At 32.7% G+C, this 15,386-nt stretch overlaps 4 protein-coding genes across 4 annotated transcripts in view; all 4 read right to left on the bottom strand.

Annotated features, from left to right (window-relative positions):
- Positions 1-839: 839 nt before the first annotated feature.
- Positions 840-1,385, bottom strand: LOC107004311 (kiwellin-like). The gene has a single exon (XM_015202536.2). It carries the CDS (start codon positions 1,383-1,385, stop codon positions 840-842), a length of 546 nt encoding a protein of 181 aa, XP_015058022.1.
- Positions 1,386-2,645: 1,260 nt separating this feature from the next.
- On the bottom strand, positions 2,646-6,592 carry LOC107003261 (glutaredoxin-C4). The gene is made up of 4 exons (XM_015201565.2): positions 6,356-6,592; positions 4,318-4,391; positions 3,040-3,138; positions 2,646-2,964 (listed from the first exon to the last, which is right to left on the bottom strand). The coding sequence occupies exons 1-4, from the start codon at positions 6,538-6,540 to the stop codon at positions 2,891-2,893; spliced, it is 432 nt and encodes a 143-aa protein (XP_015057051.1). The 5' UTR covers positions 6,541-6,592; the 3' UTR covers positions 2,646-2,890.
- A 799-nt stretch (positions 6,593-7,391) lies between these two features.
- On the bottom strand, positions 7,392-12,592 carry LOC107004165. The gene is made up of 9 exons (XM_015202403.2): positions 12,390-12,592; positions 11,377-11,506; positions 10,641-10,833; positions 10,491-10,549; positions 10,251-10,320; positions 9,357-10,123; positions 8,702-9,007; positions 8,564-8,620; positions 7,392-7,789 (listed from the first exon to the last, which is right to left on the bottom strand). The coding sequence occupies exons 2-9, from the start codon at positions 11,488-11,490 to the stop codon at positions 7,583-7,585; spliced, it is 1,773 nt and encodes a 590-aa protein (XP_015057889.2). The 5' UTR covers positions 11,491-11,506; positions 12,390-12,592; the 3' UTR covers positions 7,392-7,582.
- Positions 12,593-13,173: 581 nt separating this feature from the next.
- LOC107003441 overlaps positions 13,174-15,386 on the bottom strand; it is an 8,137-nt gene continuing 5,924 nt past the window's right edge. Inside the window, exons 6-10 of the mRNA XM_015201770.2 lie at positions 14,833-14,932; positions 14,657-14,722; positions 14,477-14,566; positions 14,244-14,363; positions 13,174-13,570 (exon numbers count right to left, since the gene is read on the bottom strand). Coding sequence (XP_015057256.1) covers positions 13,262-13,570; positions 14,244-14,363; positions 14,477-14,566; positions 14,657-14,722; positions 14,833-14,932 — 685 coding nt within the window. The 3' untranslated portion in view covers positions 13,174-13,261. The remainder of the gene's footprint in view (positions 13,571-14,243; positions 14,364-14,476; positions 14,567-14,656; positions 14,723-14,832; positions 14,933-15,386) is intronic.

Below are 15,386 nucleotides of genomic sequence, written 5' to 3' on the forward strand. Positions count from 1 at the left end.
AAGGAAATGTCAGCGCTTTACCTAAATTTTTTTTTTCAATTTCCAACTGTGTGTCAACTTGGTCCATTTAATTTACCTCTCAATAAGTTATAACTCTCTTTACATATAACTTTAATTATATATATACATATCTAATTGCTTAAAAATTAAAAAAATAAATAAATAAAATTTAGGAAAATTGTTGTCTTTGTAGCGATTTTTTTAAAAATTAAAAAAAATATATGTAAATCGCTGCAACTGTAGCAATTTTTTTAAAAAAGAAAAAGTAAATTGTACAAATCGCTGCTATTTGCCAAAACTCCGGCGGATAAAATCGCTACTTCCTCAGTGATTTTTTACCATTTTGATTAAAAAATATTTTCATATATCGTTTTAAAAATTTTGTTAATATTTTTCACCCTTTAGGTTCCGATATTATATATAGTGTGTTGTTTCTAAATATATAACTGAAGATTTTACGTCTGAATTTACACCAAACATTGTTAATTTTACTCTCAAACTCTCAATCAATCCAAATGAATTAGAATTGAGGGAATGAAATTGTAGAATTATATAGAAATATTTCATAGCAAATTCTTGAAGAGCACTAATCATGTCTATCTCATCACATATTGTATATAAAATGATACAATTATTCAATACTATATTACAACCAAACAAAGTATAATTAAACCACATGGAGTAATAATAATTATGTTATCTCCTAGGCCATATGAACCAAGCAACAATTTCTTTTATTAAGTATCCATAACTAAATAGCACCAACGATCGAATTTACTGATTAGCTATAGAATTTATCCATCGATTGATAAAATTTTTTAGTAGTGATATATGATCTCCTAGGCCATGGACCATGTAATAGGAACTCTTCCCTCATCAGTATCCAATCCCAAAGCTCTCCACACAGCAATTGAACCATCCACTACATTATTTTTACAACCATCTTTTGTGTCACATTCCTCCACAACCTTAGCCGTTACACTCTTTCCATTTTTATTGGCTCGAATACGTATCATTTTCCCACACCTTGAACCATTATCGTACCATCTAGTAGTCAACGCGATTACTCTTTCGTTGTTATCATGATATTTCTCGTCACATTCTGATGGACCACCTCCATCTCCACCTTCACTAAAGTCGTTAAGGGTTAGCATACCTGACGTTGAGCCAGTAGATGGAGGAGAAGGAGAACTTCCTCCTCCTCCTCCACAAATACTGGTTCCAACGTCAGGATCATCGTTGCATTTTCCTTTAATGCATATTAATTGCCCATCGCAATCGTTTAACGATTTGCATGGGCCATTGCAAGAGGAAATGGAGTAAGATGAAGAGATGAAAGTTGTGAAAATGATGCAAAGAGAGAGAATTAAGGCTAGTTTTGTCATAGTGGCTAGTTTTGTAAGAATTGATCGAGAATGTGGTTATATGAGTAATAAAGATATTGCAAAATAGGCAGATATATATATAGAATAATTAATAAGTAGGCCATATTTACTTGATTTATTTTTTAGTCGTGATTTTCGGCTAGTGATGTACAATTTTCATTTTGCCAAAATATAGGCTTTATTAAGACGGAGTCGAAATTTTTAATTTTCAAATTTTTTTTTAGTAAATAGTGTTATTTACACTTAAATTTTGCTAAATAACGATATGTAAAAGTAAACGTAAAACATTAAAATATATTGTATTCGCTCGTATAATAAAAATGAAATATATTTTATGCTTGCACATGATAATGTATCCATACATATACAATTATCTTTTATAGCTGATCGAGTATATCATTGTATCTGGTACTATATTATATTATATAGTTATCTATTTGCTCAATCAACTGTCAATTTTCATGGTTTGCTTTGAAAAACGTGTTAATTATTAAGTAAATACTTTAATATTTGGAACTATATAATAAGATTTCATATCATAGAATATCGAAAATATTATCCTAGGTGATCCTGATCAATTTTGATACATTCACCCATAACTTTATTGTTATTTCATCAAATAATTTAAAAGTTGTTACAGCAATTTCTGGATTTTGTTGTGTATTGAATTCAAAAGTTGCTGGAATATAAAATTGAAGTTGTTGCAACAACTTCAATAATTGCTCAAATATTTGTAATTCCGATTTCAGTTACTTTTGTCTAGATCATGTATTCAAATAGAAAATATATTAAATTATGTGTTTGAACATACATTTTACTTGAAAAAATTAAAATTTCTGAGTGAACAGTGAAGATTGATTTTCAAAATCTGATCAAATTTCACAACCAAATAAATACTTCTAAGATAAATTTTCACAATTTGATCTAAAATATATGAACAATCACTAGCAAGGTTTGTAATACAAACTTTGTACGGTAGAAACATAAATCAACAAGAAAAACATAATCAATATAATCTAAAAAGCGCAATCAGGACAGGTAATACATAGACCTTACCCTTACCTTGAAATTAAAAAAATTGTTTTCAATAAATTGCCGTATTTTCAAAGCATAGTTTGAAAGAAATACAAGAATAAAAAGCTACGATTAAAATATTAGAACAAGGAAATCCTCCCTCCATTTCAATTTGTTCGTATTTCCTTCCTTTAGCAACTTTCTTCGTGAACCATAAATTTCAGATGTCTTTTTTATTTTCTTTAACTCCATGCCAATTTAAAACCAGGCAAACAAATTTAAATGAAAGGAGTAATAGTAATGATAGCATATTATAATAATACCTACAATAATAAGTCCTTTATCCTAAAGTTCTTATGAAGTAAAGGCTCATTCTTACAATCACCAACTTTTTCAAACTCCACACACCCTCAAAGGCTGCAAAGAGACCTATGGTGATCATATATCATATTACAGAGTCATTTAATCTGAAACCATGTAACAAATTCAGCTTAAAGATCATCATTCTTAGAATTAACACCAAGAAGTTTAGCTAGATCCCCGTTTTCATACGCCTCGATGGTATCTGTAAAGTAAATAATATTGTAAGCACAGGATTATGACTGATACTGAGGCAGCTATATGCTTTGAGTTAGCTTACCATCTGATCCTCCGATGTGTTTACCGTTGATGAAAACTTGTGGCACGGTGCGTCTGCCAACGATTTCACTAATGGCATCCTGGATGTTCCATCCATCATCTAGCAAGAGGAAAAAGCAGAGTTTTGATAAAAGGTTCTAATCAAAGACACAAGCTCTTCACCTTCTACATTGAGTTCAAATAGTTATTGCTGCAAAGCAGTATAGTCAAAGGCAAAAAGTTATAAAAAGTGCTTCAGATCTATTGGGCCTTAAGCACAAAACACAATTTAAGTGCAGGCTTCAGTTTAAAAAGGCAGAAATGTATTCGAGAAAAAAGTAACAAATTCATTCGATATTGTTTTCCTCAAACAAATACTACACTTATTTGCCGATTATATTTGTTGTTTGGTACCGATTCAAGATAGAACTCACGGGAAATGAGTTTGCTTGCTTGATGCTTGCCTACACTGAACCACAGCTTAAGTGAGACGAAGTGCCATCTCCGAGCTGCAAGGGCTCGGGTTGCTAGGTGTAAATACTAAGCAAAGTGTAGAACTTTCTTAAACGAAGTAAAAGCCTGTTTGGATTGGCTTTTGGCTTATGATTTATAAGCCTAAAGCCATATGTTAGAAATTCTAACTTGTGGTTTTTGGCCTTTTTTTTTTCTTATCTTTTAGCTTAAAAAGAAGTGCTTATAAGCAGTTTTCAATTTTACCCCAACAGTATAAAACTGCTTAAAAGCTCTTTTGGCTAAACAGCCCCTAAAATAAGCCAATCCAAACAGGTTCCAAGTACAGACCTAAAAGGACTTCCCTGATAAAGTGGATTCCTAAGTGACAATCCAATTTCATTGTCTCATCCCCAACCCACCCAGCGCCCCAAACCCCTACCCCTAGACCATCCCACCCCTGAACCCCCACTCGATCCCACCCCCCTAATGTTTTGGCAGTACATATTAATGCACCTGTTTTTTTTAATTTTGTTTTCTCACTGAACACTAGAAAATAAGTTTAAAACCACTTGTTTTTCAAGAAAACATTTTCCTTCATACCGAACATACCCCAAGTCTCAATTCGCTCAAAGTGTTTCTATTTAATCGGAGAAGTCCAAATTGACCTTGTCAAGAGATCGTGGAAAATGTGATTGGCTGACGGCAAGCCTAATAAGATATAATCCGTTGTATCTTACAATTTTACTCAAATTACTGAAATCCATTGTAGGCAGTTGAGAAAACCTTAGACATGTAGGGATTGATAAATGAAAAGTTAGGGTTGAGACTAGGGGCATAGGAAGGATACCTCTCTCATCAAGCTCAACGACATGAGGTTTTTGGTTCAATTCTCTGAATACAGCCTTTGCTTTCTTACAGTATCTGCAAAGCAATATAAAATTGATGCAAAGAGTTAATACAACATACAATAAACACAAATAAAATAGTGTTAGCATGTCAGGTCATTATATACACTTTTAAGAAGTTGAAGATGTACAAATAAGTCTCAAATAGGAAAATTAATGAATCTATAAGCCATATTAGTTGTCAGTGATTTTGATCTATTGAATCTCAAACATTCTTATAGGTGTTAAGGCATGGATTTCACTGGCTAACAGGATACAAATTGTATTGCCACATCAATATTGTGAGTCACATTTACTGTCTCGCAAATGAACTAGACAGAATTACATGATAATTTTAGAATTGAAAAAGAGCACAGGATGAGCACTTGGGGAAAAGGTCCCCATAATTGTAAATGAAATCTGTTAGTCATTTAGAATGATGCATTCAGAAGGTAAAAGTACTGTTTCTCTGACATTTCCTCAGAATTTAAGCAGAGAGCATATTGGACACAGAGCATAATTTAGATGCAATTCTCCCCAACGTCATCGAGGTACCTCCTTTTAGATGCAAGACTCTTCAATATAATTTATGGAGAAATAGAAACGGAACCATAAACTAGAGCAGTTCAAAACTCAACCACTATGTTTTTAGCATACCATTTTCTTCAAAGACTTGAGACTTGAGAACTCTCCCTCTAATTCAATTTTCATAATCGTGTGGATATGACCAATATCTTTCTCCTCCAAGTGAAATCTACCCTACATGCTGCTGAAGCCCCTGAATATGGATACCATTTACTTCTTATGAAAAGCTTGGTATCCATGCTCCCAAAAAGGGAAAAATATATCTCCAAGAGGTAAATACGAGAAAACAGAATTGAAGATAACATTTTCAACTCGTTAAAAAATCCTCATTTCTCTACTTGGGGGCCTAATGGGTTAACGTTTTTCTGAAAGGTAATTTATCTACAAATGGTAGGAAAGAATAAGGATAAAATCCCTTAGAACCATAAATTTCTGATAGTAAAGCATTTGAAATAGGAAGGAGAAGGGGAATACACAAACCTTAACCAATCTATGATCTATCTTGGTCGCCATAACCCTTTAGCGAGAAAGGTAGATCCTTGGGCTCTTTGATTAGACATAACATGAGCAAGGTAAATCAAACTTCTTCCTCTTTATGTAATATATCAATCAGTTCTATACTTTCTTTTCCTTTGATTTCCACAGCGTTAGATTCAATTAGACATAATCAGAGTGCCTCCATTATCTTAAAGACCAATTCTTATTACAATTAATAAGCTAAAGACAACTCAATAAAAGAAGGTATGACGCTAAAGCGAATCAAACTAGCTAAACCATTGTAATAGTGGAAAATGTTCAAACTTTTTTACATCAATCCATCCAGTAATTAACTCAACTACAAAAACCAAAATCAAGATCTTTCTGTAAAGTATACAGAAAAATGTACTCCATTACAACCTCCTATGTCACAGTAAAATCCTCATAAATAAAGTTCTTCCTTACATGCTTCTATATTTTCCAATACTCACTTAGTCCACTTTAACTTTTCCAGCTTAGAAACTACAATTTATCACTATGTTCCTAACTTATCCTTATTATAAACTATAGTCATTTCCAAAAAAAAAACATTAAATTTATTATATTCAAAAGGATAATACAGTAAAATTGCTTACTAAAGTGGTTTGCGAGTCAATACTGGACTAGTAAAAATGAACACGGAGAGAGTAGTTTTTGTTAAAATTCATTAAAGACACAAACTTTATCCTCACTTTTGGTAGATTCACTCAAACCAATAAAAAAAGATCACCCAATTTGGGATTTATCATATCAATTTGACAATCAAGGACCATAACAGAGAGAAAAAAAAGATATAATAGCATTACAAAAGGGACAAATGAAACAAAATCAGATAATAAGCTAAAAACCCATAAACAAAATCAGAAAAAATAGCTTAAAGAGAGAGAGAGAAAAACTAACGGGCAGTAAGATTTGGAGAAGATAACAATGGAGTGTGAAGAAATCGTCTTTTTAACGAAAGCAGATGAATCTCCACCTCCAGCAACTGTTGATGCGTACAACAACACAGTTACAGATACTATAATTAACAAAATGGGTATAGAGGATAGCGATGTAGAATTGGAAAATGCAGCTGATTTCGCCATTTTTGAGCTTTGAAAGAGAGTTGAAATTTAATTTGCTCTTTCAAGATCTCAAATCGGATTTTTTTTTTCTTAAATATGTATATGGGAAGTATATTTTACCTGATTGGGCTTTGTAATTTGGGCCTTGTTTTATTTTGTTATGGGCCAAGGTGATAAAATTGTTTACGTGGTGATTTACGAGAATGATCTTGAAAATAAGTTGTTTTAAAATTAATTTAAAGTTTTACAACGTGGAGGTTATTTTTGACTTTTAATAGTGAAGGTTTGTTCATGGAGCAAGTAGGCGTCAAATGTTTAAGACTAGTCATTTTTAAGGTTATTTGACGGTAATTTCATGATTGTTAATTAGAAATCTATTACTGATTCAAAATTACTTAGAACTATATAATTTGGGAAACTTTCATATATAGCCACTTAAAAATAATTAATTACTCTTCATAGCTATAGTTCGATAATTACAATTTATAGCTACATGTTATATGAAGGAGAGCGAGACTGGGAGAGAGAGGAGAGAGGCGAGAGAGAGAGGGGAAAAAGAGTGGGACAAAGGTGATTTGTATATGTATATTGGTTAGATAATTGTATATTATACATATATATTTATATATATGGCAAGCGAGACCGAAAGAGGGAGAAAGAGGCGAGCGAGATCGAGAGAGGGAGGAGAGAGGCGAGCGAAAGAGGAAAGAGAGGTGAATTCTATATGTAAATCAATTCCATACGTGAAGCTACCTTCTCTCAGTTTATCACTTGTGTGTCGCTTGCACCTCTAATGTGGTCCTTTCTAATTACAAAAAATAGAAAAATATTATGATTCGATTACGTCATTAATTTCTTCAGTCTTGCACATATTGTTACCAATAAGTATTTTCTGACAAAAAGTTGTTTAACTAGAATATAAGTAATTACAATCTGTTAGAAATTTGGATCTCTAGTTTGAACTTTCTACAAAGTTTAGAATTAGTTACTGCCAGCAAAAATATATACTACTAACAATTTTGCTTTTCACAGGTATGAATGATCCTTCTAAGTAGCTTAGTATCTAATATGTGAGATTCAATGTGTTCTGCTCCTCATTCATAGACAACTGACTATCAGACTCCACGTTCGAAGAAGAGGCGAGGGATGCAGTTGGTGAGATTCTTGTTCTATGTCGCCTTGAATATGGATAGATGACAGCAAGCTCACGAACACGGTTTAAGACCTCGTGAGGAATCCTGGACTTGCCATGCTTCTTCTTGGCATCAACCTGCAGCAAGTTTTTATGGACATGTGTGATATATCAACATCGTTTTTGCATCATAATAATAAGGTTGAACACATCGGGAGACACCTAAGTTGGCAACATCTTACAGTTAGGCATCTCTAGTTGTAGTAGGGCTCGACTGTGTCATTTTGACACTTCTGCTGACTTGGCAACTTATGGTCCCTACTTCATGTGTTTAAATGGTACAAGTCTTAGTTAAGGTGTACAAGTGAAAGATGGTGTTAACTTTAGTGTTTCCCGATATGTGCAGCTGAATATGAAACCTGCTGAAAGTGTAATATATGACTTGATTATAAGTTTTTTAGGCAATTAACTTTCTTCCATTACACACTAAAGCTTCTAATAAAACCTTCCGCTATTCAAGAATTTCGAGTACCAATACTGTCACAGTTGTTCCTCTTGTAACCTGAACCTCGAAATGGAATTCACATCCGAAGGATGAGAGAAGACAACCAAAAAGATGTAGTAAATCTAACAGATGGCGCATATACTTATCTCCGTGACAGAGAATTATCAGAGCTAAAATCATAACAAGACAACTGGATTTGTTCCATGAATTCTCTTCTATTTGTCAGAGACAGCATTAACTCCTAGAATCATATATTGAAATGAAACAGGATAGACTAGATGTGGCTTTGCCACATGATGATCCTATGATTATTTGCAAAGGAACATAAAAGAGAATGAGTTTTGAATTAAAATTAAAATGAGAAAGGACAGATTAGAGGTTTTCAATTGATAGGAAGAATAAAATACCCCTCTCCGACTCTGCAATCGTTGGCAGCTAGCCCTCAGAAGATTCCGCCATTTGTCCTGACAGAAGCAAGGGACTAAAAGATCATACCAAAATACATGGAAAGCAGAAAATTTTATATTAACTAAACGGTCAAGTACCTTCAGATCAGCTGGACTACGATGCACAGATGATTGGAAAAACATCCTCTTTATGTCGCTCCATCTGCCAACACCATACTTGGAAACACCCTCCACCAACTTTAGGACCTCAGTTGTTGACCAATACTTATTGTGTTTTCTGTCTTGGTTAGTTCCTCGGGTCTCGCTCCCAATGGTCCAATCATCTTCAGATGAACTATCAGTAGACTGGTCAGAAAGAGTGCCAGAAGGATCATCTTGTGCCTCAACTGAATGGATGTTGCTGTTATAGGCTCTGTTAGCCCTGCAATCTTTGGATAAATGTCCCTGAAGTGGACAGTGAAAACATAAGCAAAAGAAGTAGCAATAATCTGAAAAACCAGCATCTAAAAGTGGATATGTGACTTTACGGCTAACACTTTGTGTCATCCCAGCATGAAACAGACACAACAAGGATGAAATGTTCGAGCAAATCAATGCTCGCCACAAAGAGTATTAAACATAGGATTGATGAGAGATACTTAATCCTAAACAAGTATATTTAGCATATGAGACGAGACATGTTAAATAAAGTACAGTTTTCGAGGAACATTCCCAACAGAATTTAACTTCCTTGGGAGAAAATATGAAAGGTCAACACAAAGTCTGAAACTCCTTTTATTTGTAGTTCACTAACCTCCCTCTTGATAAGTCGCTCCTCAATGGGCAGACCAGGTGGAATTTGGATGCATCCAACTTGAAAATTTCTTTTACCAAGACCTTGTGAGGATACTTTGGCTCCTCTGTGATAATATCGCCGACCAAATCCTCCTCGCGAAGGTTTACATTTCAGATGTTGTTCAGATATTCCTAATTTAGTCCCATCACATTTTAAATTTTCTTTAGCCAACTCCTTGCTATCCCACTTATCCGGAAAATCGAGTTGTATTTCACCTGCTGCAGAATATAAGCATTTGAAGGAATTCCATTGGATATGTTCTCTCCTTTTTACGTGGTTTGCCCTTGGCTTTGTTCTGAAATTGAATATACTAGCAAAGGCAGTAGATACTTTAAGGAGATTCTGGCAAGCTGGTAGGACTTTAACCCCTTGATTTTCACTCGAATCAAGAGAGCTTTTCGGGATACAGTAATTCTTGTCTGACATCTCCTGGTTTTCCAAGCCAAATATCATGTGGGATTCCAGCCATTGCTTATCCGCAACTGAAGTTTGATGTCCAAACATATTCCTGAACACCTCAAGTAATTTATCAGTTGACATGTCCTCAAATTCGTCTAAAGCGTCATGATCGAATGAGGTACTTGCATCAGACAACTTTAACACATGAACATCACAATTTCTTTGTTCTGAATCAGCTAGCTTGTTCTCCAAATTCACATTTTCTATACAGGATACATCTCTTGTGACATCATCAAGGGTGGGAATCTCTTCCTCAAGTTCGATATCTAATAAATCGAGAATAAATAGGACCAAAATTAACTATCGATTGAAAGACATTTACTTAGGACAGAAATAAAAGAAGAAAAGGAAAGCGTAGACTGGCATGATAGCAGATAAACAACAACTCCTTACCCAAAAGATAATCTTCACATGAAATGCTGCAATGATTTTCATTATATCCGTTTGACAATCCATCAAGAAACTGCAAAAACCGGGTATCGACAAATGATCAGTAATAATGGAAGATGATCGAAAACAATTGATTGAACTCATTGAATACAAACGAATCAGATATACTGTGAACAAATTAAAACAAATAAACACTCTAGAATATAGGATTAACAATTTATGACTGCTCACAAGGGTATATACCTTCTCCCTTGTTTTATCCACTTCACTGAGACCTCTTTGAACTGCATCTAGGGGAAAGGCTAAAAATCAAAATGTCATTAGTTATCAATAAAACAAGTAGGAATTTGAAACTCATCTGATTCAAATAGCTCAAGTTGTTAAGACCATTACCACGATCACTATTTATTACGACAGAGTCCGAAGCTGAAAACTCCTTAGTGTAGCTCTCTGGAAGACTGCAGGCACATGTGTTGAAATCTAGAAGAGTATCGACTATATCGCCATACTCGGGTTCTGCAAATAATTGTTCCACTCCTATTGCTTCCTCCTCCGATGCAAAATAGATAGATGCAGCACTTACAACCTAAAAAAATCACAACAGTCTAGTTAACGAAAATTAAACCGAAGATTATTGATCAAAATCGCATAATATTCTTGAACAACTAAAATTGTCAAGCTTAAAAAATTCCAAATACTTCAAGTATTTATACTCAAAGTACAACAACAACATACCCAATAAATTGCACAAGTAAGGTCGAGGGAGGGTAGGAAGTACGCAGACCTTACCCCTACCTTGGTAGGTAAAGAGGTTATTCCTTATAGACCCTTGGCTCAAGAAAAAACATAACAAACCAGTTTGGGAAAAGAAATAACAAAAGAGAACAAAATAATACTGTTATCAAAGGACAAAAAGTAAAAGTTAGAAATAGAAATCGAAGAACAAGAAAGAGCAAGAGTAATGCTATGACTACTAGTATGGGAGGATATATGAAACAAGACTCAACTATCTACTAGCCTTCTACCCTAATTTGACTCGAAGTAAATGAAGTAAAGCAGTAAGGATATTTTAGGATTAATTGGACTAAGAGTAATCTAAACTGGTCATCCTCCAGAAATTTTTAACTACCTGTTCAGGCTCCTGTTGAGAACTCTTTGCACACTCATTTGGTGTCTTCCAGTTGTACGTAAACGAATCCATGGAAGTTTGCACTTTACTCGTCTGTCCAAATTTTCCTAACATATTCTTGAGAATTTAACTACCAGAAACAGAAGAAGAAAAATGTCAGCCTCAGCATGGTCAATTTCTGGTGTTGAAAGCTCAGCTAAAGGAAGACAGTAATGCAAGTCGCTTCGTTTCATTTTTCGAACACATTCGGAAATCATAAAAAAGGATTTGATAGCAACAGGTCATATGAAAGAAGTAAAACTTCACCAACAGGTATCCAAATGAAAACAAACTACAACAACATCATATCCAGCTTAATCTCACAAGTGATGTCTCGGAAGGGCTGAGTGTCTACTAACCTTACTCACTTATCCATAACTCATCTCGCGGAGTTAGAGAGGTTGTTTATGAAGAACACTCGGCTCAAGTGCACCAAATCAAATGACAGCTAATAAAGAATGTCAACTAGATAACCAAATCAATGCAGAGCATTATTCAACAAAACTAACAACAGCAAAATAGTGTGATGATCGAAACACAACAAACAATATATGGTGATGACAGATATTAAAAGCAAGAAACAACAAAAGAAAAAAAACAAACTAAACTCATTAAATCACATTGTATGTTTCTTATACAATCAACAAGGTGTACAAAGCAACTAAAACAAAAGCAATACAGAGCATTTAAGAAAGGAACACTAATATCACAACACAATAAACATGATGACAATAACAAATATTAAAAAGCAAGAAAACAACAAAAGAGAACAAACTAAACTTGATAAATCATATATGTTTCTTATACAAACCCATAGGATTATAAAAAGAAACTAAAACTAAAAGATTAAAGTAGACAAGCAAAATATTCAAGAATTCTGATAAAACGCATGCAAATGCAACTAAAAAATACACAAATGCAAGATACCCACAAGACAAAAAGAACAAAAGAACTAAATGGGTCCCTGATCATACCTTCATTTCACTGATTCAACCAAAAAAGCTTCATTTTTTGACCAAAAAACAAGAAAATAAACAAACCCCAGATGAAATTTTTCACAATAAATGCATGGAAGTAACTGAAAAAGCAAAAAAGGGAATGTAAGTGGTGTCTCTGTTTCAGTAAAATGGTAGCTGATTTTTTTGGTGACAGAGGAAGTGGAGACGGACGTGAAGTGACGTGAAGAACCGAATTGGAATTGTGGGGTTGGGGTCCGGAAAAGATGACACGTGGAGGGTAGTGGTTGGAAAATCGTACAACCTTAAAAAGGAAATTAAAGAAATTCTGTTTGTTTTTATATGTGGTTGATCAAATAGGCAGAGGTCGAGAATTATGATAAAAGAATAATAGATTACGGTAATTGGTATATAATAGTGTCGTATTTTTTAGTGTGTGTTAGTATACGTTGTTTTTTTTCTTCGGTTACATTTTTCTTTTGAGTCGAGAGTATACTCCAATCACTCCATTAATGAGATTATCCTGATTTTGTTTGGATCGTAATTTTTTTTTAAAAAAATAATACATATAAAAAAAGTATACACAAATAATAAATATTGAAAATTCAAAATCATAAGATATTTTTCTAACAAGAAATATGATAAACATTTTCTCTATAATGGGCTCTAAATTATTAACTATGGTAAAAAAGAAAGTAATTAAATGACCAAAAACTTCCAAAATTCACTTTATTTTTCACCACTCATTTGTTATTCATCATATATACATAATTCAAGATAGGAGTAGTTCAACACATGGTTGTACATTAAACTAATTATAGCATACATTTTTCATAATATTCAATAAAAGTTTTATGTCGATTCAAACTCTGTACACAGATAAGATGTTTTTATACAGATAACAAATACTGAAACTCGAAATCATATGGTATTTTCTCGATAATAGTCGATGCTTTCCCACCATGAAGTCCTCTATAGCAATCAACAATAGATTTTCTCAATGAACCAGATGTAGGCAATTGTTGACAAATCCATTCTACTAATGAATCCAAATCATGAGCAAAATCATGTATATTTCTTAGCAAAAGCTCTGGCATTGCTATCTTCTTGTTGTTTGTTACAATTAATGAAGCTTGTAAGTATTCCAATTTTGATTTTTCTAACTCACCTATAACTCCATCACTTGTGTATATCTTCACCTACATAATTATTTTCATTAGTTGTAATAAATTAACATGTTAACATTCACATTTATTAAAGAAAGGGGAAATAGTATGACGATATTTAACTGTATACGAAATTAGAAAAACTTGTGGATTATCGTACTATCAACTATGTACGATGAAGGATTAAAAACAACTACTACTAATCCTCAACCCGAAGCATGTTTAGTTTGGATCGATTGTATGAGTTAATCCTTATTTTTTTTTATATATTGATCAAATTAAGCTCATCTGATTACCTGTTCGGCTAAATTTTATTTTGAAAAATAGTTTTTGAAAAATAATAATTAAGGTTTAACTAATCAATTAAAAAATCACGTTTGAGCAATAATTTGTGTTTGACCAAATTTTCAACTTCTATTACTATTCAAAAACATTTATTTTTTTCTGATCGACCACATCAATTCTCGAAAATTAGCATTTTTAACTTCTTAAAAAAATTTAGTCACACAAACTATCGATAAATCTAATAATTATGCTAGCTATGAATCTACTACAACTCCCCTCATAAACTATCTGGATTATTAATCATAATAATGTGGTACGATCACTAAATTTATAAAAATTAACAAATATTAATAGTATAAAATAACAGTTTGATGCACAAAATATTTCAACGATACGTAATATATAGTATATAGAGACTTACTGCTGGAGAAGAACGTGTGCCACAACATAAGGCAAACATAACATTTGGATCAAATAATTCAAGTCCATGCAGCTCACGTACTATATTTTCTTTATCATTCTTTTCGCCTTTTCGATTCACCTAATTAATTAATTAAATCATATAATAATAAATGTAAGAAAAATTATATACAAGAAATGTTTGGAAAAAAAATTAATTTAAATAAGAGAAGTAAAATGTATTTAATTAATTACCTCTTTTGCTAGTGAATTTACTGGTTTTCTCAATATAAAATGTTCAATTGCATGTGCATTTATTGTATTTCCACCAATATTCAGAGTTGCCTGAAATAAAAATAAGAAAAATTAATTCGAATCGAGATATTTGTATTTAAAAATTACGATAAATAATTTGAGATGAAAAAGAATAAGAACCTTATTCATAAGTGACAATAACTTTTCTGGAGTAGAACTAGAAGGAAGTCCATGTTGAAGAAATCCCTGGAATTATAATAAAAAAGTATATAATATTATTTTAATTAAGTTTGAATATTGAGATTTATAAAGGAAATAAAATTTTTAAAAATTAAATAAAATTAAATATAATGTACATGCATGATACAAGCGTTGTACATGTTGATCCAGAATGCTAATTTCTGTTGATAATTCAGCAATCTTAAATCTACATTTTGTAGACTGTTCATCATAAGCCTGCACAATTTTCAACAATAATATAAGAAAATGTCTAGAAAGCGAAATCTCGAACGCAACGATAAGATTATTTTTGTATTATCTAAGTTACAAGTTCGAGCAATGAAATTAGATATAGACTACGATCTACATCACACCCCTTAATTAGGGGTGCGACGCTTCACCCGACTCTATGTGAATCAAGTAATTTAGTGCACTGAACTACCCTTTAATACAACAAAATATTACTCCTAACGTTAAGCAGAGAAGCGAATCAACAATTTGTCACAAATTAACTTATATGTATTGATAGTGTAAAGAATTGTAAATCGATATTATTTATTGCTGGTTAATTATAAGCTAACATATTAACTTATACACCTTTTTTTCTTCTTGTATATAAGTTGGTAAATAACAAAAACATTTATATATATATATATATATATATATATATATATATATATATGTATATTTT

Source organism: Solanum pennellii, chromosome 11 (genome assembly GCF_001406875.1).
Source record: "Solanum pennellii chromosome 11, SPENNV200".
Lineage (NCBI taxonomy): Eukaryota > Viridiplantae > Streptophyta > Magnoliopsida > Solanales > Solanaceae > Solanum > Solanum pennellii.

What these genes read in the sequence shown, in the direction of transcription:
- LOC107004311 (XM_015202536.2), bottom strand. Translation starts at nt 1,385, where the DNA reads ATGACAAAACTAGCCTTAATTCTCTCTCTTTGCATCATTTTCACAACT.
- LOC107003261 (XM_015201565.2), bottom strand. Translation starts at nt 6,540, where the DNA reads ATGGCGAAATCAGCTGCATTTTCCAATTCTACATCGCTATCCTCTATA. An exon ending in TTCTCCAAATCTTACTGCCC is followed by an intron (nt 4,392 to 6,355) that starts GTTAGTTTTTCT and finishes ATTGCTTTGCAG; the next exon opens with ATACTGTAAGAAAGCAAAGG. An exon ending in ACACATCGGAGGATCAGATG is followed by an intron (nt 2,965 to 3,039) that starts GTAAGCTAACTC and finishes TTTACTTTACAG; the next exon opens with ATACCATCGAGGCGTATGAA.
- LOC107004165 (XM_015202403.2), bottom strand. Translation starts at nt 11,490, where the DNA reads ATGTTAGGAAAATTTGGACAGACGAGTAAAGTGCAAACTTCCATGGAT. An exon ending in CGTAATAAATAGTGATCGTG is followed by an intron (nt 10,550 to 10,640) that starts GTAATGGTCTTA and finishes TTTGATTTTTAG; the next exon opens with CCTTTCCCCTAGATGCAGTT. An exon ending in GTAGTCCAGCTGATCTGAAG is followed by an intron (nt 8,621 to 8,701) that starts GTACTTGACCGT and finishes TGCTTCTGTCAG; the next exon opens with GACAAATGGCGGAATCTTCT.